Consider the following 24,244-nt stretch of genomic DNA (forward strand, 5'->3'; position numbering starts at 1 on the left):
GTATAAAAGAGACGTGGGACGCCAGGTAGAGGTATTGGCTGGTGTAGCCAGCAGCCGGTGCAGCTGCGGCTCAGGAGCACAGAGGCACTCCACAGTGCTCCATACAAAAGCGCACTGTTACGGGTGCCCTGTTGAACCGGCAAACTGAGACCTGAGAGGGCTGAACTTGAGACTGAATGGGACTTGGACAGAGAGCCAGCCCAGGAAATCCCAGGGTCACAGCATTTGGGGTAGCGCAGTGCGACAAACAAAACGGCGATTCCAAATGCTCCCAGTGAGGAGGTTATCTTAAAGCGCAGCTCCGTGGGGGAGGGGCGTCCACCATTACCGAGGCAATCAGCACCTACTGAGGAACACGCCCATTGCTGAGGCAGTCTGTCGTTGCTGAGGCAACCCGGTACAACAGAGAGACTCCGCAGCAGGGCGTAGCCCGTGGCAACAGGGCAGAGACCGCAGCAAAAGGGCAGAGCCTGCATCAACAGGGCGAACCTCACACCAGCAGGGCGGAGCATCAGCAGGCAAATAGTGACTTACTGCTTCCTAGCTGGGCAAGACAGCGAGGCGGACACTCACAAAGAAAGCCCCAACCTAACCCCAGAAAGAGCATCTGAGAAAAAAAGGGTTTTGTTTATGAGTTATGTTGCAGCAGAATTAAACATAGCAGCCAAACAGCCCTGAATGAACAACAGAGCTCACAGCTCAGCACTTGAGCTCCTACAAAGTACAGATCATCTCTTCAAGCAGCTCCCTGACCCCTCTATATCCAAAAGACTGACATTTGGTAGGCATCATTCTGGGACAAAGATAGCAGAAAAAGAAACTGGTAGCATCCCTCGCTGTTCCACAGCTGCTATAGGTGCACCCCAGACAAGCAGGGCCTGGAGTAGACCTCAGCAGTCATACAGCGAAGGGTCTAGACTGAAAGAAGGAAAACAAAGTAACAGAAATACTCCATCATCAACAATCTGGATGTCCACTCTAAGACCCAATCAAAAAGGCAGCAACTACACAGACAACAGGTGGATAAATTCACAAAGATGGGAAGAAACCAACGCAAAAAGGAGGAAAACACCCAAAACCAGAACACCTCGCCGCCTAGAAAGGACCAAAACTCCTCACCAGCAAGAGAACAAAGCTGAATGGAGAATGACTGTGACGAAATGACGGAATTAGATTTCAGAAGCTGGATAATGAGAAATTTTGTGAGCTAAAAGAACATGTTTTAAATCAATGCAAAGAAACTAAGAACCTTGAAAAAAGATTCGAGGAAATGATAACAAGAATGGATACCTTAGAGAAGAATATGAATGAAATAAAGGAGCTGTAAAACACAATACGAGAACTCCGTGAAGGATGCACAAGGTTCAATAGCCGAATTGACCAAGCAGAAGAAAGAATATCTGAAGTCGAAGATCAACTCAATGAAATAAAACGAGAAACCAAGATCAGAGAAAAAAGAGCAAAAAGGAATGAGCAAAGTCTCCAAGAAATGTGAGACTATATGAAAAGACCTAACCTACATTTGATAGGTGTACTACAGTGTGATGAAGAGAATGAATCCAAGCTGGAAAATACTCTTCACGATATTATCCAGGAAAATTTCCCCCACCTAGCAAGACAGGCCAACACTCAATTGCAGGAAATACAGAGAACACCACAAAGATATTCCACAAGAAGAGCAACCCCAAGGCACATAATGGTCAGATTCAACAAGGTTGAAATAAAGGAGAAAATACTAAGGGCAGCCAGGGAGAAAGGTCTGGTCACCCACAAAGGGAAGCCCATCAGACTCACAGCAGATCTCTCGGCAGAAACTCTACAAGCCAGAAGAGAGTGGGGGCCAATATTCAACATCGTTACAGAAAAGAACTTTCAACCCAGATTTTCATATCCAGCCAAACTGAGCTTCAGAAGTGAAGGAAAAATAAAATCCTTTGCGAACAAGCAAGTACTCAGAGATTTTGTCACCACCAGGCCTGCTTTACAAGAGCTCCTGAAAGAGGCACTACAACATAGAAAGGAACAACCAGTAGCAGCCATTCCAAAATCACACTAAATGCTAGAGAACATCAACATAATGAAGAATCTACAACAACTAACGGGCAAAACAGCCAGCTAGCCTCAAAATGGCAGTATCAAATTCACACATAACAATATTAACCCTAAATGTAAATGGACTAAATGCACCAATCAAAAGACACAGACTGGCAAATTGGATAAAAAGCCAAAACCCATCAGTGTGCTGTATACAGGAAACTCATCTCACATGCAAGGATACACAAAGGCTCAAAATAAAGGGATGGAGGAAGATTTACCAAGCAAATGGAGAGCAAAAGAAAGCAGAAGTTGCAATTCTCATCTCTGATAAAATAGACTTTAAAACAACAAAGATCAAAAGAGACAAAGAAGGTCATTACATAATGGTAAAAGGATCAATACAACAAGAAGAGCTAACGATCCTAAACATACATGGACCCAATACAGGAGCACCCAGATATATAAGGCAAGTTCTTAACAACTTACAAAGAGACTTAGACTCCCACACAATAATAGTGGGAGACTTTAACACTCCACCGTCAATATTAGACAGATCAACCAGACAGAAAATCAACAAGGATATCCAGGGCTTGAACTCAGACCTGGAGTACGCAAACCTGATAGACATTTGCAGAACTCTCCACCCCAAATCCACAGAATATACATTCTTCTCAGCACCACATCACACCAACTCTAAAATTGACCACATAATTGGAAGTAAAGCACTGTTCAGCAAATGGAAAACAACTGAAATCATAACAAACAGCTTCTCAGACCATAGTGCAATCAAGTTAGAACTCAGAATTCAGAAACTAACCCAGAACCGCACAGCTTCATGGAAACAACAACTGGCTTTTGAATGTTGACTGAATAAACAACGAAATGAAGGCAGAAATAAAGAAGTTCTTCAAAACCAATGAGAACGAAGACACAACATGCCAGAATCTCTGGGACACATTTAAAGCAGTCTCTAGAGGAAAGTATATAGCAATAAGTGCCCTTATGAGAAGAATGGAGAGATCCAAAATTGACACACTATCGTCAAAATTGAAAGAGCTAGAGGAGCAAGATCAAAAAAACTCAAAACCCAGCAGAAGATAAGAAATAACAAAGATCAGAGCTGAACTGAAGGAGATTGAGACACAAAAAACCCTCCACAAAATCAATAAATCCAAGAGCTGGTTTTTTGAAAAGATCAACAAAATTGACAGACCACTAGCCAGATTGATTAAAAAGGAAAACAGGGAACAACCAAATAGATGCAATAAAAAATGATAAAGGAGAAATCACTACAGATTCCACAGAAATTCAAACCATCATCAGAGAATATTACAAATGACTCTATGCACATAAACTAGTAAACCTGGAAGAAATGGATAAATTCCTGGACTCCTGTGTCCTCCCAAGCCTAAACCAGGAGGAAGCTGAAACTATGAATAGACCAATAACAAGGTCAGAAGTCGAGGCAGCAATTAAGAGCCTACCACACACAAAAAAGCCCAGGTCCAGACGGGTTCACAGCCGAATTCTACCAGACACACAAAGAGGAGCTGGTACCATTCCTTCTGAAACTATTCCAAATAATTCAAAAAGAAGGAATCCTTCCCAAATCATTCTATGAGACCAATATGATCCTGATACCAAAACCCGGCAGAGACCAAACGAGAAAAGAAAACTTCAGGCCAATAATAATGATGAACATAGATGCAAAAATCTTCAATAAAATATTGGCAAGCCGATTGCAACAGAAAATCAAAAAACTTATTCATCATGATCAAGTAGGATTCATCTTGGGAATGCAAGGCTGGTTCAACATACGCAAGTCTATCAACGTAATTCACCACATAAACAGAACCAGAAACAAAAACCACATGATTATCTTAATTGATGCAGAGAAGGCATTTGACAAAATTCAACAGCCCTTTATGCTAAAAACCCTCAATAAACTCGGTATCGATGGAACGTATCTCAAAGTAATAAAAGCTATTTATGACAAACCAACAGCCAATATCATACTTAATGGGCAAAAACTGGAAGCATTCCCTTTGAAATCTGACACTAGACAAGGATGCCCTCTTTCACCACTCCTATTCAATATAGTACTGGAAGTTCTAGCCATAGCAATCAGGCAAGAAAAAGAAATAAAGGGTATTCAAATAGGAAAGGTGAAAGGCAAATGGTCTCTATTTGCAGACGACATGATAGTATACCTAGAAGACCCCACTGCCTCAGCACAAAAACTCCTGAAACTGATAAGCAACTTCAGCAAAGTCTCAGGATATAAAATCAATGTGCAAAAATCACAAGCCTTCCTCTACACCAATAACAGACTTAAAGAGAGCCAAATCAAGAACGAATTGCCATTCACAATTGCTACAAAAAGAATAAAATACCTTGGAATAACACTCACAAAGAATGTAAGGGACCTCTTCAGGGAAAACTACAAACCACTGCTCAATGAAATCAGAGAGGACACAAACAGATGGAGAAACATTCCATGTTCATGGTTAGGAAGAATTAATATCGTAAAAATGGCTATACTGCCCAAAGTAATTTACAGAATCAATGCTATACCCATCAAGCTACCATTGACTTTCTTCACAGAACTGGAAAAAACAAGCCCATTCAAAATTGGGCAAAGGAGATGAACAGACACTTTACGAAAGAAGACATATATGAGGCCAACAATCATATGAAAAAATGCTCATCGTCACTGGTCATCAGAGAGATGCAAATCAAAACCATATTGAAATACCATCTCACGCCAGTTAGAATGGCGATCATTAAAATATCTAGAGACGACAGATGCTGGAGAGGATGTGGAGAAAAAGGAACACTTTTACACTGTTGGTGGGAGTGTAAATTAGTCCAACCATTGTGGAAGACAGTGTGGCGATTCCTCAAGGCCTTAGAAATAGAAATTCCATTTGACCCAGCAATCCCATTACTGGGTATATATCCAAAGGAATATAAATCATTCTACTATAAGGACACATGCACACGAATGTTCATTGCAGCACTGTTTACAATAGCAAAGACCTGGAATCAACCCAAATGCCCATTCATGATAGACTGGACTGAGAAAATGTGGCACATATACACCATGGAATATTATGCAGCAATCAGAAATGATGAGTTCGGTTCACTTGTAGGTACATGGATGAATCTGGAGAACATCATACTCAGAAAACTGACACAAGAACAGAAAATGAAACACCGCATATTCTCACTCATAGGCGGGTGATGAAAAATGAGAACACATGGACACAGAGAGGGGAGTATTAAACACTGGGGTCTATTGGGGGGAAAAGGGGAGGGCCAGTGGGAGGGGGAGGTGGGGAGGGATAGCCTGGGGAGAAATGCCAAATGTGGGTGAAGGGGAGAAAGCAAACAAAACACACTGCCATGTGTGTACCTATGCAACTGTATTGCATGCTCTGCACATGTACCCCAAAACCTAAAATGCAATAAAAAAAACAACTTACAACACTCATATCTTTGTTTTAACATATGGTTTTTATTTCAGAAATGTTTAATTTGTGTGTCCTTAGTTAATTTAATGAGGCTTTACCAGAAGAGAATTTTGTAAAGAAATAAGAATGGGTTCTCTTACAACTTCCCTGTAACAACTGGAAGAACCTTTGTGCCACTGCCCTTTGAAAGTCTGATGCCTCTTTCAAATTAGCTTTTTGTTCACCCATTCACTGGCCCACCCCACACAGAGCTCTGATCAGTATCTTCTGGACTATTTGGAGGAGCTTGGTGCTTTATCAGGTGGGATTCCTGATCAGCATTAGGACTGATTAAAAGAAAGAAATACCAGACGAAACAAAGAAAGGAAAACAGAACAAAAAGAAAGAATGTTTCTGAGCCATCTTTTCAACTTTCTTTATGTCACCAGAGAGAAGCATTTAACGCAAATTTCAACAATTACAGTAGGCTAAGAGAGCTTAGAAACTTTATTGTTTTGACATAAAACATCATTACCTTAGTACGAAGAGTTTAGATCAAATTGCTTTTTTGGCCTCTAAAGAGAGACTGTTGTCAACATCTCTTTTGCAGAAAAAAAAAGCAATTCCCTGTGTCAGATTACTAGTCTTTTTTATATTTACATCCAGTGTATAACCATGTGTGTGGAAGCTTAATAAGTGGATTAAATCTGTTTCTGAAGTAATGTTTCTGATAAAGAATATTTTAAGATAGGTCTTATATTGTAATTATTTCCAGTTTTTTTTCCTGTGATGAGAAAATAACAGACATAGACAGTTAATTTCTAAAGACAAGGTTTTAGCATCCAACTTACCTGACAAGAATTTCCTTGTCTCCAAGTCCCTTGCAAAGTTGCATATGCAATTCTTCAATCTTCAGCCTTGGGCTTCTTTTGAAACACAGACTCCCTTTGTCTTCTCTCTCCAGGAACTCTTTCTGGACACCTAAGGAATAATATAATGAAACATAACCAATCAAAATCAGGATATGATGGAAATGATTTTAAGCAAAAATATTTCTCAAACTTTACACTGTGTAAAGGGCTTAGCATATTCCAACCTCGTGTTTCTCTTCCTCGGGAGAGAAGCCACGTTTTCCTCCGATGGTTCTCAGAAGAACAATGATACCTGTACCTAATGTTTAATTAATATTAAAAATAAATTTCCTCTCTTCAACTTTCTTGCTTAAGTCCTTGAAAACTTAGCTATGTCTACTCAATACAGCATAAGACAACTCTATTTCGTTAACATATATGCAACAGAAATTCAAAAGTAACAAACTCAATATACTCTGTAGTACTTTACCTGTAAATCACCATATACCTGATGGAATAAATGAATTCTGGAAAATTATTTTAAAGCATTATCTCAACCTTTCTTAGTTGTCCATAACTAGGATTTTCTCAGAGCATTTCAGGTTTCATAACTTATCACAAATGACTTCCACAGCTGAAGTGTTCAACTTGGGACTAACTACACACATCGTTTGCCCACATGTAAGCATGTGCATTCATCTTTATGTAAACAAATAATTTCTAAGCTTCTGAAACAGCAGAAGGAAAAGGTCTCACACATCCGAAAACCTAGAGAATGTAAAACCAACTAAAATGTCTTATTAAAGATCATTTAGAATTAATTCACTGAAAATTCACATCCTGTTTGTCAGAATACATCTACCATTCCAAAGACCATATACAAGCATGTCAAAGAACTCTAAGTACACGAGTATTTGCAGCCAATAAGTGAGAAACCTCCACCAAGCACAGCACATTCTATGCGTAGATTGTGTAATTCCCACATGCAGACCACGGTCCCTTAGAGAGTGGCAGAAAAGGAGGCCCTGCTTCCAAAAATTACTCGGACAGCTGAGATCAAGAAACATTCCCAAGCTAGATTGCATACCAAATATTTCTAAACAGAATGACATTAAACTACAAAGATACTAAATTTTTCTTACATGATTGATAGTTCACTTGTTTATGATACTAAGCCCACTGTTATTTCATACCATGACTAACTCATACCTTGTAATCTGTCCTAGGTAACCAAGAGTCAACTAAATTAGTCATTCAAACACAGTAAATTTATGAATTATTAATCTGTTCCTTTTTATTTTGGCAATCAGTGTGTTTTCATTTTCTTAGGAATATAATTAGGAAGAAAAATGAAGATGATATCCAGAAATGACTTTTAATTGCAGACTCAACACCTACAATTCTTACTTCCAAAGAACAATACCAAGACTTGCTCCTCCAAATATCAATCAGCACCCCTAATCAGTGGCATCCACTGAGTGCCTATGAAAATAAAGAATTTCAGGCTCACCCCAACACAGGAATTACAATCTGTCTTTTAACAAGAATTCTAAGTAGACGAAATACACATGAGTTTAAGGACACCACTGGAGCCTCTCAAGTGGTCATGAGGATGGGAGGGCTGGGTCTCTCCAGCCTTTGATGTGCCACAGGACCAAGGCATCCTGGAGGAAATTGATTTTAGGTGTGCTGCACCTGTCTTGTTTCTCTAGGAGTGACCAACCTCAGTATGAGCACGTGATTATTGCACCTGCAGGTGGCAGCCAGACCCCACTACACTGAGGCTTTGAACACCACCAGAAAAAAAAAGAATGCAGGGCGCCGCAGCCCCAAACTGAGCCAAACGTTGATCAGCAGCAGAAAGTAAGTGGATTACAGAGAAACTGTGCTGGAGTGCACTGGCCACACTCGTGTCAGCATGTCCCACACAGACACACACACACTCCTCAACACACTCAGAAAGATACATGCATACACACACTCACACACACTCAGGAATACACAGGGAGGCATCCAACACTCGCATGGAAACCCACACTGCCAGGTAGCTCCTGAGGCTGCGGGGTTCTCCTCTCTTTCTGGAAATCCCTCGGGGACAGAGCAGCCCAGCCACAGGCCGGCAGTGGGTACCTGAAACTAATTCACTGGATTATCCCAGCCTGGAAATCCCAGTCAGGAGGGCTTTCAATGAGAGGCACCTTACCACTGTTTGGGCAGGCCTGAAGCCTCTTAGTGGTTCTTGGGGAGCGCCGTGGACATCCCTGAAATCCCAACAGATCTTTCTTCTGCCTGGTTTGACCTGCCGGATTCCTAAAATCGCAGGATGGTCACACGAAGAAAGGGTGCGTTGCCCAACGCTGAGGCACTGCCACGGAGGGCCCCTGCTTTGCTAAGTCACTGAGATCATTTTCCAGGCAACGGTGGCTGTCACTGTGATGGGAGCCGTGTCTCAACGCTGTGGCTTTTGACAGGCTATTTGCGCAGGCGCTTTTGCATGCCCAGCTGTGGAGCCACAATGTTGGCACTGTCCAGCTGATGCTGCCCATATGCACGAAGGAGTTGGTTCCAAGGGCAGCCCCCGAAAAGTCTGCATGCCATCACACCAGAGACACAGAACTTGGAATTGAGATTTTCTCCTGTGCTCCTTGCATCTCCTGGGAAAACCAATAATGATCCTTCCTGCGGCTTCAACATCCACATCTGTGAGAAAGCCGCTGGGGAGTGTGATATTTTCAAGAAGCCACAGTCCATGTTACCCCCTACAGAGCTCTGAACTTGTGCACTGGTGGGCCTGGCAGTGGTTCTCTCCCCAAAGTGTCTGAACTGCTCTCATGCTGGAGGGAAAAGAGGGGAGCAGCACAATGGACAGCCTCTGGATCTCAGGCCACTTTTCACAGCAACTTAGGAAATCAGGCTGCTGCCTGGGCTGGAGAAGCCACGATGCCCAGTAAAGACCCTGCGAGCATTTGGAGGAGGAAACCCAGCTGATCAGCGGGATATTGTGTGAGGACCACACACGTCCCAGTAGGACACGAGAAAGGTGCGCTTCACAGCGCTTTGCCCTGATCACTGCCCAACCTGGACCTTCTCCTTCTGTCCCTCTTTCGATGCAATTCCCATGGCAAGGAAGTGCAGGCGAACAGTAGCCAACATCGCTATGGAAGCGGCGAGGTCCACACTGCCCTGGCAACCCCTTCTGTGTTAACCACCTCCTCGCATTTCATCTGCTGGGATTCTAGTTTAGCCGTCTTGCCACCAATGGGCGGGGAAATTTTCAGAGGTACAGTTTCCAGCCCTGGGGAAAAAATGAGCCTCTCAGCTCTTTCTCAAGAACTGCACCCAGTCCCCGACCCCATGACATGCCGGGATTGTAGTTTTGAAGCGCTTTTAAACAACTGCGGGAGTAGTGAAGAGATCACAAGTCCCAGAATGCACAATCACAGATGACAACTCCCAGTATAACAGGTGTAGCTACCCCTCTCCGATCCAGGCCTTCCCTCGTCCAGAGCAGTTCTGCCATGCCAAAGGTCCCTGACCATTCCCAAACCAATCCTGCCTCTCACAGAGGGACAGGACTGCTGGTAATACCTTGTAATTACGCCATAACTCTCCCTAAAAAGCTGGCTTTATGCTCAGTCAGTGCCAGCAGTTTGATTTATCACTGAGCAGCAGGGGACCTGGAGCTGCTCACAAACCTGTCAGTTGCCATAGTAATGATCCTCCCTCTGTAGCTGAACTCTCTCCGTCCCCTTCCTTCACCCCATTCCTTCTCCTCCTTCTCTCCTTCCCTCTGCCCCACCTCATCCCCTTGGCCCTGCCTCTTCCCTTCCCTCAGCCTTTCCTCTCCCCTCAGCACTGACCCTTCTCCTCTCTCCGCCCCTAAAACTCTTTTTAGGACATGCGCAATGTAGTCCCTGTGTAGAAATGTGGCTACTGGCCAAGTGTCTGACAGTTCTTGGACTTCTTCAGATCCCACGCAGGCAGCTCCATCGTGAATGTCTGAAACCATCAGGTCATTGACAGAAATGAATATACATGGTCCCTGAACCTAGCACTTGCTTTTTCAAAGCAAACAATTAGTCTATTATCTAGGCTGTCACAAATCCTCCTACGGACCCCAAGAGCACCCTTTGGACCTCGAGACTTCATCATGGCCCACTACTGGGTTAGGCCTTGAAGAGGGACGCTCCTGACACTCTAATAAAATGTAGAAAATGTCACAGTGAAAAGCCTGACCCTGCTGCATCCAGTAAGGAAACAGCCACAGGGAAGGGAGCCCCTTAACCACTTTGGGAGCCACATTTACCCCTTCTTTTCTTCAACCCAGGCTGGTTCTCAAGCCTTGGGGTCCTAGTGTGGATCTCCAGTTAACGCAGGTGCAGGATCAGAGAACCCCTTGGTCCCTCCCAGCACGTGAGAGAAGTTTGTGTGGTGAGGTTATGAACAGTGTCTGTGTTTCTGTTGTCAACAGGGCTTTCTTGGAAACACGTTCAATTTCCCTTTTAAACTATTTCTTTAAAACTACATTTAATAATTTGCTGGTGGAACTTCATAATGATAATTTCTTGAATCCATTTCTTTTTCTTTTTTGAGACAGAATCTCACTCTGTGTCACAGGCTCTAGGATTTGATCTGGGCTCACTGCAACCTCTCCCTCTCAGGTCAAAGTGTTTCTCCTGCTTCAGCTTCTCCAGTAGCTGAAATTATAGGCAGATGGCAGGACGCCTGGCTCATTTTTGAATTTTTAGTAAAGGTGGGATTTCATCATACTGATTAGGCTGATCTCAAACTCCTGACAAGTGATCCACCTGCCCCGGCCTCCCAAAGTGTTGTAATTACAGGCGTGACCCAGCACTCCTGGCCTGAATGCATTTTAACATTTAGTTTTTCAGATTAACTGGAAGTACTGAAAGACTATGTGCTAATGAAACTAGAAGAGGCACAGCCTCAGCTCCATTCAGGACAGATGCACAAGAGCAGAATCTCAGTGGGTTGTCTTTCTGGAGCCTCAATATTACTGCAGATTTGGAAGAAGCAAATTTAAATAATTTCCAATTTAAGACACTGGATATTTAAGAGAAAACTGGAAAGTTATCTGCCTTTAATAATTGTCGGTCATCTGTGCCTAAGTCAGACGTTCTCCAAGAAAATAAAAGGAACTCTGAGGAGAAACTATTTTTCATTCTTCTAAGTAATTAATATTAGAACTCACAGAAAGTCAGTAGAAAGCCCTGCCAGTCTCCTAAGTTAAAATATGGCCTCGGAATGATTTTATTTGTGTTTTTTTGGGGGGGGTTTCTTGACATATTGGGTATAAAAACTGGGGGGATTTGACCGATTTTTGAAATTTTTTAGCTACCGTTTGGTAATGTACTTTGCACCTCATTTAACTTTTCTGTCCCCTCTTCAACTTGGACTCCATCACTTCACATATCTCTAAGACTCTTCATTTTCTTTAAGCTTTTTCACTCTTTTATTCAGAATGGACAATTTCTATTACTCTGTCTTCTGTTTCTAGTCTTTGAATAAGCTGAAAAGTATTTTTTAAAATTTCTTATCTTCTTGTTTCATAATATCCCTTTTTTCTTGCTGATGTTCCACATCTCTTAATCCATTGTTAGAATATTTTTCTTAACTCCCATGAACAGATTTATAATAGCTGCCTTTAAACCTCCTGAATCATTCTTCAATGGTACACAACAGAATTGGGAGTCTCTATAATGATTCCTTACAGTTTTAGCACACAACTTTAAAATTGATACGACATGTGAAGAAACACAAAAATGTAATGTAATCCATACACGATTTAAAAAGCAGGCAGTAGAAGTGGCCCATGAGTGGTCCCCATTTTCACACCCTTCCATGCTGCACTACTGCCAGGCCACTAGGGGTGAGGGATGTGCACAGAATAGCACTGGAACCTGAATCGGGCACTGGGCTCTAACGAGGAGGTGTGGGAGTTGTGTCTCAGAAACCTTCTACACCAACGCTTTCTGACAACAGACAGACAAATGGAGGTCCTGTATAGAACAAAAATGCTTGGACACAGGAGCTGCCTGATGAGGGAGGGCCCCAATTTTCCTCTCCCACCAAGGGCACCAGCAGAGGGAAAGGCTTTGTCCAGCTCAGCCTGCAGCTCATGCAGTTTTGCAGTCATGCAGCTCTACAGTTTCAGCACTCAGGGAGCACAGACTGGCAGCTGCTCTGAAGCCTCCACCACTCAGAAGTAAAATGGGCCCGATCCTCCAGCTCACAAGGCAGGGGGAGGACTGTGCCGCTCACACAGGAGGAGGCTTGCTGAGATGGAAGGGCTGAATCCAGGGCTCTCTCCTCCCAACACTCAGGATCCTGATCCTTGACGTGCCTGCCCCAGGCTCACCCCGTCCACAGTCCTTCATTGCTGTTTCTAGCTTCACCAGGTCAGTGAGACACCTGCCCAAAGAGGGCACATCACCCTGGGCCATTGTAGTGATAGTGGTGGTGAGTCCCCACTGTCAGGTGCCCACTCAAGACCTGTCTCCTGAAATCTCACCAACCCCTCCTGCCTATACACTCCCTCCCCAGGTCTCCTACTTGAAAGACCCCAGGACCCTCAGCTGCCTCCCCCAGTACTCTCCCTACTCTCCATGTCTCCCCATCTGGTCTCCAAGGCCAGTAGACATCCCTAGTTACTTCCATGGTGGGATTTTAACAAGTTATAAGGTCATGGAGTCCCCTGTCCTACCGTTCCCCAAATCTACCCTGAGCCCAGCTCACCCAGGTGGTTTCTCTGGTCTCTCTAACGGAGGCATTTTAGGCTCTGTGACTACATTAGGGAAGGGCTGAGGGAAGAAGACTCCCTGCTCACTTGATGTGGAGGCCTCCAGCAGGGAGGGAAGAAGCCTGTTTTTGACTCCCTGGAGCCCCTCCCCAACACACATATACTCACCTGCTGCTCCTACAGCCTTATCTGGGTTGTCTGGGGATTCTTCTCTAGCATGGGCAATTTGGAGGTTCCCACCTGCCAGGGTCTGGGACAAGGTGAGGGAGACTATTCTTTCCTCCCCTCACTCAGTTATACCTCAAATCCTAGATTACTGGCCTAAGCCAACTGTGGCAATGCTCCCACCCCTCCAGTGAGCCCTGATCCTAGATTAACTCCCAGCTCCAACACGCACTGTCTGTGTCACCCTGGGCAGGTGGCTGGGCCCCCCTGAGACTGTTTCCTCATCTGGGAGGTGTGATGGAAACCACACCTTCCTCACAGGGCCTCCTGAATACTCAGTTTCATGTGGCTCTCAGCGTTTCTCTCACCATCATTGTTCGTGGAACGGGCCAGGTGCAAGCAACCTCAAATTCTCTTCCTCCCTGAACCCCATCATCATCTTGTGACAACTGCAAACCAGGCTCATCATTTGTACATTTGCCAAATGAGGAAATAGAGGCCCAAAGATGGCAGTGAGTTGCCCAGAGCCTCACAGGAGAGGATGGCCTCTCCCACACTTGGAGGCTCGGTCCCAGCTGCCTTCACCCCACACTTCGGCACCACCACTGTACAGGGTCCCATTCTCTGGAGTCTAGGGGTGTCCACATTCCCATCCAGACCCAGCTATGGTGGGAGAGGGAAAAGGTGTCTTGGGGGACCTGGTTGAGCAGCAACTATTTGTCACAGAACCACTGGAATCTCTGCTCCACATGCCAGGCTTTATGTTAGACCACAGACCTCACTTACCTCATGATGTACCAAGGGAGTTCCCTGCACAGAACCCTCTCTTTCTCCACTCAGAAGGTGTGGTCACCCAAGATGCCATTTCAGACTGACAAAACAGGGTTTTCCTAAGGTACTGGGTGGTGACATGTCACTTCCTCATTTCCAGGGAAGGTTCTGAAATCAGGTCAGGAAGAATCCACAGAGAATTCAAAAGTCTCCAGGTACTTATACCATCTGGAGCTTTTAGGAGTACTCACTGGGCACTGGGGTGAGAATCCCACAACTGTGACTGATTACCAGTGTCTGCAAAGGACAGAGTGGGGAGCCACAGCAAACATATATATATCCACATCATATTTACCAATGGAGACTCATCTGGCAGATATTCCTCTGCTGTCCCCATCATTGGTACAGACAGAGTGACCCTCCCTGTATAGGTGCAGTACAGGAAGAAGCAGTAACAGAGGCCTGGCTTCCTATGAAATTGCTGGGCTAGTCTGGGGAAAGAAGGAAGCCCCACCTACCACACCCACCTCACAGCCTGCAGGAAGTCCGTGCTAGCAGCATGGATCAATGTGGGAATCAGAGCACTGATCTTTCTGTGTCTCATCATGCCTGCTCAACAGCCCAGCTGCCATCAGCACATCCAATTACTGGGGTTGCCTGTCCCCAAACTTTCCACCTGCCCACAGGCAAACACATGACTTTCATTTAATCTACTCTATACAGGGCTGGAGGTTTTCAAGTAAACGTTTAGTAAAAAAGACATATACACACACACACACAAGTGTGCACACCCTCACACCTGGTCCAGTACCCCTTCCAGCCTAATCTTTTTCTCTGCCCCTGAAAACCCCTGACACCCACCTCCCATCTCTACTTTTTATTGATGTGCAAATCCTACTCAGGGTACTGTCTTTTCTGAAAATATTTTAAAATTTTCTGGAGCTTTTTCTGAGGAGAGGAAAAAGAAGGAAAGATTCAAGAAACAAGAAGGTAAAAGAAAAAATCATTTGGGAATAACAAGCAGATGTGTACATTCAATTTTCTTTTGAGAACCGAAGTGATCAAACTGCCTGGATGAGAACGTCTATGCTGGTCCCCTAAACCCTTAGGGCTCCATGGGTCTGGGAAAGGAGCTCTGTGGAGGTTAAAGCAATTTTGCATTGGATGCAAATCCATCATGTTTACTTCGGAGTAACCCCAATTCTGGAAATGCCTTTAAGATTTCCACCTGTTCTCCTGTTTCTTGTGTAAGAGCACATACCTACTGCTAATCTTCTCCTTAGGTCAAAGCAACCTGGATGTATTATGCAAATTACAGGCTACAATGGGCACATCCTTCTCTTCCTGGAAGGCTGACTTTAATTGTCCTGCACAATCTGAATACAGCATATTTTCTCTTTTCCTATACTAAGTAAGCCCTAAATCTTGGGGTAACTGCCTGGAGAACTACTTAAGTTGCTACCATTCAAGATCATGCTTCTGTTCATGAATTCCCCACAATAAATTACCATTTACTAAAAAATTGGATTTGTCTGTCTCATTCTTTGATTTCTTGATGCCTTCTGTGTTGGGGAATCCCTTTGAAGATATGGCACTTTTTATATTACTAAAATAAAGGAAGATATATTAGTCCATCCTCACACCGCTAAAAATAAATACCTGGAACTGAGTTTCCTTGGCTCACAGTTCCACAGGCTGTACAGAAAGCAAAGTGCGTTCTGCTCAGCTTTGAGAGAGGCCTCAGGGAGCTGAAAATCATGTTGGAAAGGAAAGAGGAAGCAGAGACATCTTTCCTGGCTGGAGCAGGAGGAAGAGCGAGAGGTGAGAGGTGAGACACACATTCAAACAACTAGATCTTGTGAGAGCTCTCACTATCACAAGAACAGCATGGGAGCAATGGTGCTGAACTACTCATGAGAAACCACACCCATTATTCAAACACCTCTTACCAGGCCTCACCTCCAATACTGCAGATTATTATTAGATTTGAGATTCAGGTGTGGACACAGATTCAAACTATACAGTGGCTTGTGGGTATGTCTGGATTTTGCTAATCACAGCTGTTGGCAAAACTTGTGTCTGACTTAACCCATCATGCCCAGGAATGTTATGGTGCCCCCTGGTCCCTGGACTTTCTGGGCCCTGGCCTATCCTCTGGATTGTAAATGCTCTAGGAGTTCTGGGTAGGTTTCTGCAAAATACTTAAGTCTGTGGAGAGTAAAAGAATATTATCCATACAGTGTTCCTAGAGAATGAGGGGTACATCACTCCAAAATGTCTCACTTCACTCTAAAACATGCCAGAGAGGTGGGCTGTTGGGCTGAGTAACTTTCACTGGGAACAACTAAAAGTTACACTGTTGTTCTTCTCAGCTGAAGGCAAAAAGGTCCTGGGACTTTGAGTCTAAACTTATGCTGCAGAAATCATTTGCCAACGGCAGGACTGTCCCATGGACCTGAGCAACTACTTAGTTTTTCCAGGATTTGAGCCATTTGGGGGATAGCAGCACACATGGCCAGAGTCACCTTATTCAGTTCCCAATAATCAATGATCAACCGTAATATTATCCCAATAATCAACTATCACACTCCAGGTTCCCTCAGGCTTGGGCACCAGTCACACAAAGCTGTTTTATGGACTCTGTGCAGACATGCAATCCCCATTCTCTCCAAGTCCTGAAGAGAAGATATGATCTCAGGCCAGGCACAGGGGCTTACACATGTAATCCCAGCACTTTGGGAGGTCGAGGTGGGTGGTTCACTTGAGGGTAGGAGGTTGAGAACAGCCTAGTCAATATGATGAAAGCTCTTCTCTCCTAAAAATGCAAAAATTAGCCAGCATCATAGCACATGCCTGTAATCCCAGCTACTTGGAAGTCTAAGGTAAAAGACTGTCTTGAACCTGAAAGGAGAGAGTTACAGTGAGCCAAGATTATGCCACTACACTCCAGTCTGGGTGGCAGTGAGACTCATTAAAAAAACTGTTATCTCCTGTGCCCTCCTGGGAGCTGATATTGTTTACTGTCTGATGCACACAAGTCCTCTTATGTGAGACTATATCACCAGGTTCCATGTGGCTTCCCCTCAGAGCATGGCTTTTGACACCCTCACCTAGAGATAGAACTTGTCTAAGGTTGCCTCTAGGGCAGTTTCCAAGAGAGCATTTGTCCCAACATGTACTGGGAGATTGGGAAGATGGAGACCCCTCAGAGCCAAAACTCATTGCTTGCTCTGAAGGGACCAGTGACTCACTCTATCCACATGGGGTCCCTGGTCTCCTTCAGTGGCCCAACATTGAGGGGAATCTTGGCCTTCCTGTCATGGTAGGGGCTTTGATGCTAGCTCCCTTCCTGGGAGAGGGAGGAGATGGTGGAACCAGCCTGCTCCTCACACTGGCACCCGCACTCAATTCCCAGCCCCCAGAATTCTGCTCCTGGCCTGTATGGGTCCCAATATCTGCCCAGTATCAGAACTCAGCCCTTCCCCTCAAGGTCTGACCTGGTGCAGCTACCACCTAGAGCCCCAGTGAGTTTGAGGTGAGTGTGAGGCAAGTGGCACAGCTTCTCTTTTCTTCTCTGTCTGCCACAGAAAATGGGACCCTGGGCCTTTGCAGCCACTGCCATTCAAAGCCACCCTCAGAAGCAGGCCTGAGGCTTCAGCCTCCCCTGGCAACTCTCTGCCAAGGCTTTCTTTCATTTAACCTCCATAGGGGAAGCTAACAGAGTGAACAGCAGTGGGCAGGACTTTTTCAAGGTTCACTTCTGCTTCTCTAACTTGGGGACCTTGCTCTTGGCTACCAGGTGAAGAGCCCATGGCAGAGGCCAGCCTAACCCTTCTCTGTCCACTGACTTCCAAGCTCCTTGGCAATTTCAAACTCCCCATTAGTCTCCTCTAGCCTGGTAGAACTTTCACCACATCTTGGCACTCACAGGGCAGTCCGCAGGCATCAGACAGTGGGTGACAAAGCCTCACATAGGCACTTGCAGGCAACCCAGGATCTCCCCAGCAGGATCCTGTTTTCACCAGCTCATTCTCCCTCTGTCTCTTTTCCGTTTTGAGACAGAGTCTCCATCTGTCACCCAGGCTGGAGTGCAGTGGTGTGATCTCAGCTCAATGCAACCTCCACCTTCTGGGTTCAAGTGATTCTCCTGCCACAGCCTCCTGAGTAGCTTTGATTAAAAGTGTCCACCACCACACCCAGCTAGTTTTTGTATATTTAGTAGAAACAGCATTTCACCAGGTTGGCCAGGCCGGTCTCCAACTCCTGACCTCATGATACCCCCACTTCAGTCTCCCAAAATGCTTGGATTACAGGTGCCTGTCCACCCAGCCCATTCTTTTGAATAATCCCAACTACACCAGTTCTTCCATCAGGCTGAACCAGTGGCTGAAGTTGCTCCCAAACATGAGAGTAGGGGATATGCATATGTAAAACTGCAATAGCTATAGCTAGATCACTTACGAAGAGAGCTTTGGAAGGGACATTGCCACCAGCAATTTCTGAATATAGCTGTGTCTCCCAATCCAGATTCACCTGGATGTTAACTTTAATTTTTTGCCAATATAATGTCCATGTGGAAAACAAAATCATGTAGATTCATGTTGATTTCCAGTTTTCTGACTGAAATGTTCAATCGTCTTTCAATTGCTTAATACGTATGTTTTCCCTGAGTCATCTGCTCAGATTCTTGGCCTTGAAACCAACTTTCTCCCATCCTGGACTCTCCCAGCATTTTCCCCCTTGTCATGGCTGGAATGTAGCTACTTGGCAAGGTTCCTTTCAATGCTAAAAATTTGTGTTACTTAAAGTCAAAAAGGTACTCCTAAGCTGTCTTGGCTTGTGTGCTGTCTCTACAGTTGAAACTGAGGCTTCTTGAAGCCCTTTCAATCCATGTGAGGAGCAGATACAGCCATGATTAGCTTGAAGGAAATTGCTTGCAGCCCTTGCTGCTTACAATTCTCAGTTCTGACCCATGTGCTGTTGAGCAGACATTTGAAATTGCAAAACTTGTGTTTTCCCAACTCTACAACAAGGACATTTTATGAGGATTCGCTGGGATAATTCTCTTCATACAGGCTGTTAATATAAGTGGGTGCTGTTGCTCCACAGATGAAAAAGTATCATGAACATGGCTTGAAGGTGTTAATGGCTTAATTATTCTCCACCTCCACATAAAACTTTGTTTTTGTTGTTTGTTTTGCAGATGGGGTTTTGCACTTGTAACTCAGACTAAAACGCAATGGTGCAATCTTGGCTCACTCTAACCTCCGTCTCCTGGGTGCCAGCAATTCTCCTGCCTCAGCCTCATGAGTAGCTGGGATTATAGGTGCCCACAACTTCACCTGGCTAATTTTTTGCATTCGTAGTAGAGACAGGGTTTCACCATGTTAGCCAGGCTGGTCTTGATCTCCTAACCTCAGGTGATCTATCTGCCATTGTCTCCCAAAGTGCTGGGATTACAGGCCTAAGCCACTGTGCCTAACACACATAGATCTTTGGAAGCCTAGAACCTTCTTCACCATGCACAGGTATGTCCTCCACATGCACACGTGTCTAAAGAATAGGAGCTTCCTCGTATAAGCCCCAGCCCCCAACCTGCCAGTGGTTCACAGTGATATCATTGAGCATATGCCTCTTCTTGTTCCACTCCATATAAAAGTATGTCTACCCTAAACCCTGAGATGAGAATTATGCAGATACTCCCAGCCAGATACAAGGGAGAAGCTGAATAACCTCTGGTACTGGACTTCGGAGTTGAGCCATCTTCTCTTTCACCACTTCACTGGGCTCCTAACAGTACCCCACCCTTAATCCACAGTTCCTGGGCCAGGTGTAGGTGTCTAATTCCTTCAAGATGCACTGGTGACTCAGCAAGCTGCTAGGTGTGTACTAAGGATATCACAGCAGCTCTCTCAATCTATGCCTTTGAAAAGTGGGAAGATGAATCTTGTAGAGACCAAATGGCAAACTACACAGCGAGAAGATGTGTAGTGCCTGGCTCTGTACGAAGGCTGCTTAGGATGTTCTGGTTGCTTATATATACATTTTTCTGTCTTTTTGCAAAAGAAGTTCTCTGCCTCATTGGCCTGTGCCCCTCTATATTTGGATCACCACATAGAAAGCAAAGCTGTTTTTGCATTTGTAAGCCACGTTTGAGATTCCTTCTTGCTGGATTTCGTCCTTGGCACAGAATGAACAAACTTCCCGGGGTTCTGAAACAGGAATCCCTCTCCAATGTAGATATCAGAAAAGGTTCTCATTGAGATTTGTTTATTCAATACATATATTATAAGCATAATGTGCAAAGTCAGTTTTCTAGATGCTTGGCATAATTTAATCAACAAAGATGGCAGTCCATGGGTTCTGGATATTTACTGCTAATTATGGAGCTTCTATTACACAGCTAGCACTGCCCTGTGTGTTCATTTATGTGCCAAAACAACCTCATGCTGTATGAAGCCTCCTATTGTTTACATAAACAAATTGGCTCAGTAAACTTGATCATGTCCATTACAAAAACAACAATCATGAAAGAAAACGTGGCTTAAATGGAATTCTCCAATTAAAAGAAAAACAATGGAATGTAACTGAAATCACTAACTGTAGAAACATTAAGATTTAAAAGTTATTTTCTGAGCATTATTCAATCTCATAAAAGTCATTCTTATAATCCCATAGGACATCATATAAATAATACTTCATGAACCTTGAAATGAGAAAATTATATATTAGGTCCACCATAAGAAACAGGCAAGAAAAAGACAAACCATTTCCAAGGAAATTCTGATCCAAGGGGCCATAAGGTTTTAGATAAATAAATTTATTGAAAAGAAGAGAAAATAATTTTGCTTTCAGAACCATTAAGTTTGATCTGCCTAGTAAATGATCAACACTTTCAAAAATTATCTGTATTGATCTAAGGTTTGTCTCTTCTTCTCAACATAGGCACACTCATACATGGATGTAACTACATTCACCACAAATTCTTTCACCTGAAGTTTATCTGTAAAGTGATATATTTGAATATATAAACCTATGCAAACCAAAACTAAAAATCGGTGCTCTGCAGACTAGCGAGGGCACATTCAGAAAAAGGTAAAGTAAAAAATTTCTTAAAGTCATTCAGAATTTGAAAATATGTGAATATATTTTATTATAGTCTTATGTAATCTTTATTATGACCATCATAATGATTTTGTAGTTACAAAAACTAATAAAAATGTTACCTCTGGTAACAAAATTCCACTGGGAAAAGGGATCATGAAAGATGTCATTGTAGTATGTTATTCTTCAGCATGCTACTCAATAGTATATTTCCACCTACAACATGCGGTTAAGGTGGGATAGGTTAATGCTGGTGGTAGGATGCATTTCATTCAATGGAAAACAGTCTTAACACAATAAAAGCAATTTTATTTTATTAAAATAAATAAAGCTCAAATATTATCTCAAAAAGCATTTTAAGCTCCATTGCCTTTCATTATTTTAATGAGTAACTAGTAAAACAATTTACTTCTAACATTCAAAATGCTTCTCTTCTACTACAATGCAAATTAACACTACCCTGAAAAAATACCACATGAGTCACTTACAACACTGATATAAAGGGCTTCTTCACTAAGATTTTCTTTATGCATCTTACATTCAAGTGAGCATCACACACTGGGATTTGTTGGGGGGAATAGGGGAGGGAGAGTGGGAGGTGGAGAGTTGAGGAGAGATGGCATGGGGAGAAATGCCCGATATAGGTGATGGGGAGGAAGGCAGCAAATCACAACATCGTGTGTGTACTTATGCAACAATCTTGCACGTTCTTCACATGTACTCTGAAACCTGAAATGCAATAAAAAAGAAAAGTGTATTAATGGTGCCAAGCTGATAGAGAAAGATGGCTCAGAGCTCTGATGAAAAAACTATTGACCATGTGCTTTCACATAAGCACTAGAAATGAAAATACATCAAAAAATTTGTGAGTTTAATTTGCAAAAATATTTGCTTTACAAAATAACTAAAATTATTTCAATTCCAAAAAGTATAATTTGAATGTAATTATAATTGTCCAACAAAGAGAAAATTAATTTCTTTCTCCATTTAAACTTACATACAAGAAAGCAAATTATTTTAAACTATTCTCTATAATCAACCTGATGAAGAGTAATGTCTCAAACTGTTACTGCCTTAGTGCTTTTTACTGTCAATCTATGATGTTTACTTGGGCTTGATTTCAAATTTACTTTTTCACATTTCCTAGATCTGTATAATATACTCTAGAAGATACTCGCCAGTGTTTTCTAAGTTATGTGTATGAAATAAAAGTTGTTCCACATTAATTACATCCGTAGGGTTTCTCCCCAATATAAAGTTTGAGGCACATGTGGAGAGTTTCCCTTTAGTATAAATTTTCCAGTGTACAGTAAAATCTGTGATATAGGTAAGGTATTGTGCCTTTCTTTATATCTGTAATGTTTATCTTCAATAAAATAATCTTGTACCATTTAAGGGTTATATTTTGTGAAGGATTCTTCAACAGTCATTAGATTTCTACCACTTTTATTTAGTATTAAATTACAGATGTAGCTTGTGATGTCAACATTCATTAATGATTTTGCCACATTCCATGCTACATTCCATGTAGGGTTTTTCTCCAGAAAGAATTCATTTACATTAAAAGTTAAGCACAAATTGAAACCTTTGCTACATTCCTTATAATTGTAGGGGTTCTCTATCATGAATAATCTTACATTCAGTAAGAATTGAACATTGATCAAAGACTTACCATATTCTTCACATTTCTAGGGTTTTCTCCAAATGAATTCTCTTATGTTTAGTAAGGTTTGAGAACAAGTTAAAGGTTTTGCCACAATTTTCTCATTTGTAGGGTTGCTCTCCAGTATGAATTATCTTCTGTCCAATGAGATGTTAGCCCTGGTTAAATTTTTGCCACATTCTTCACATTTGTGGCATTTCTCTCCAGTATGATTTCTCTTATGCTTAGTGAGGATGAAGTGATGCATAAAAGTTTTTTTCACATTCTTCATGATTGTAGGATTTCTCTTCTTGTTATCATGTTGACAAAAGTATGAGAACCAGTTAAAAGTTTTGCCACATTTTCACATGCATAGAGTTTCCTTACAGAATGAGTTATCTTGTATCTAGTGAGATGTGAGACCTGGTTGAAGGCTTTGCCACATTGTTCACACTTGTAAGGTTTGCCTTCAGAATGAATTACCTTATGTCAAATAAAGGGTGAGCACTAATTAAAGGCTTTGCTACATTCTTCATATTTGTAGGATATCTCTCCAGTATGAATTCTCTTATTTTGAGTAAGGTTTGAGAACCAGTTAAAGGCCTTGCCACATTCTTCACGTTTATATGTGTTCCGCTTGTACACAAAAGTAAAACTTTGTAGTATTATAGTTATTAGACAGAAAACAATTGTGCTTTAAAATTTGAAAGACTTGAAAACTAAAACAGCCATAAATGTATGATATATTTAGTGATATTATAAATCGAGGGCAGATAAAATGAACAAGATGTTTCATATGCAACTGAGTGCAAGTGGTTACCAGTTTAAAGCATGCAGTTGTAACTTTAAGAGATTCAATCTAATTTAAATGGTAACCATAAAGAAAATGCAGATACACAAAAGAAAATAAAAAAGCAAAGTATGCCTCTACATATATCCACAAGACACAAAGGAATACAAAATAAATAGGGTCAACATAGCTAAAAAAGCCAAATGTAACAATAAAATGGTAATTGTAAGTCATTTCCTTTCAGTAAAGTACTAAAATATTCATGGACTGAACTTCCCAATCAATAGGGAAATGATTAAAAAAATGATTTTTTTAAATTTAGAAAACAAAATCTTTGCATGCCATGTCTCCAGGAGACTCACCTCAGATCTAATGATGAAAATAGAATGAAAGTGGCAGGATGGAAAAAATATTCCATGCAAATGTTAACTAAATGAGAGGTGGAGAGCTAATCACATTAAGTCAAAAGCTGTCATATTTAATAAAATGTAGTTTAAGTCAGAACTCAACAAGAGACTCACAAGGACATTAAATTATAATAAAACGGTTCATTGACTAGGACAACATTTATATCTCCTATTATGTTTTTCAAATATGTAAAGCAAGCTTTGACAGAAATGAGGTAACATAATAAAGGGAGAATACTTTAATACTTTTAGTAATGAATAATGA

General features: G+C 42.5%; 1 protein-coding gene and 1 pseudogene across 1 annotated transcript in view; one reads left to right on the forward strand and one right to left on the reverse strand.

The window, feature by feature from the left end:
- Positions 1–11,578, forward strand: part of LOC118151264 (uncharacterized) — a 36,458-nt gene extending 24,880 nt beyond the window's left edge. Inside the window, exon 2 of the mRNA XM_054246438.2 lies at positions 8,097–11,578. Coding sequence (XP_054102413.1) covers positions 8,097–8,207 — 111 coding nt within the window. The 3' untranslated portion in view covers positions 8,208–11,578. The remainder of the gene's footprint in view (positions 1–8,096) is intronic.
- Positions 9,496–24,244, reverse strand: part of LOC100400403 (septin-14-like) — a 32,460-nt pseudogene continuing 17,711 nt past the window's right edge.

This window comes from Callithrix jacchus, chromosome 16 (assembly GCF_049354715.1).
Source record: "Callithrix jacchus isolate 240 chromosome 16, calJac240_pri, whole genome shotgun sequence".
Taxonomy (NCBI): Eukaryota; Metazoa; Chordata; class Mammalia; order Primates; family Cebidae; genus Callithrix; species Callithrix jacchus.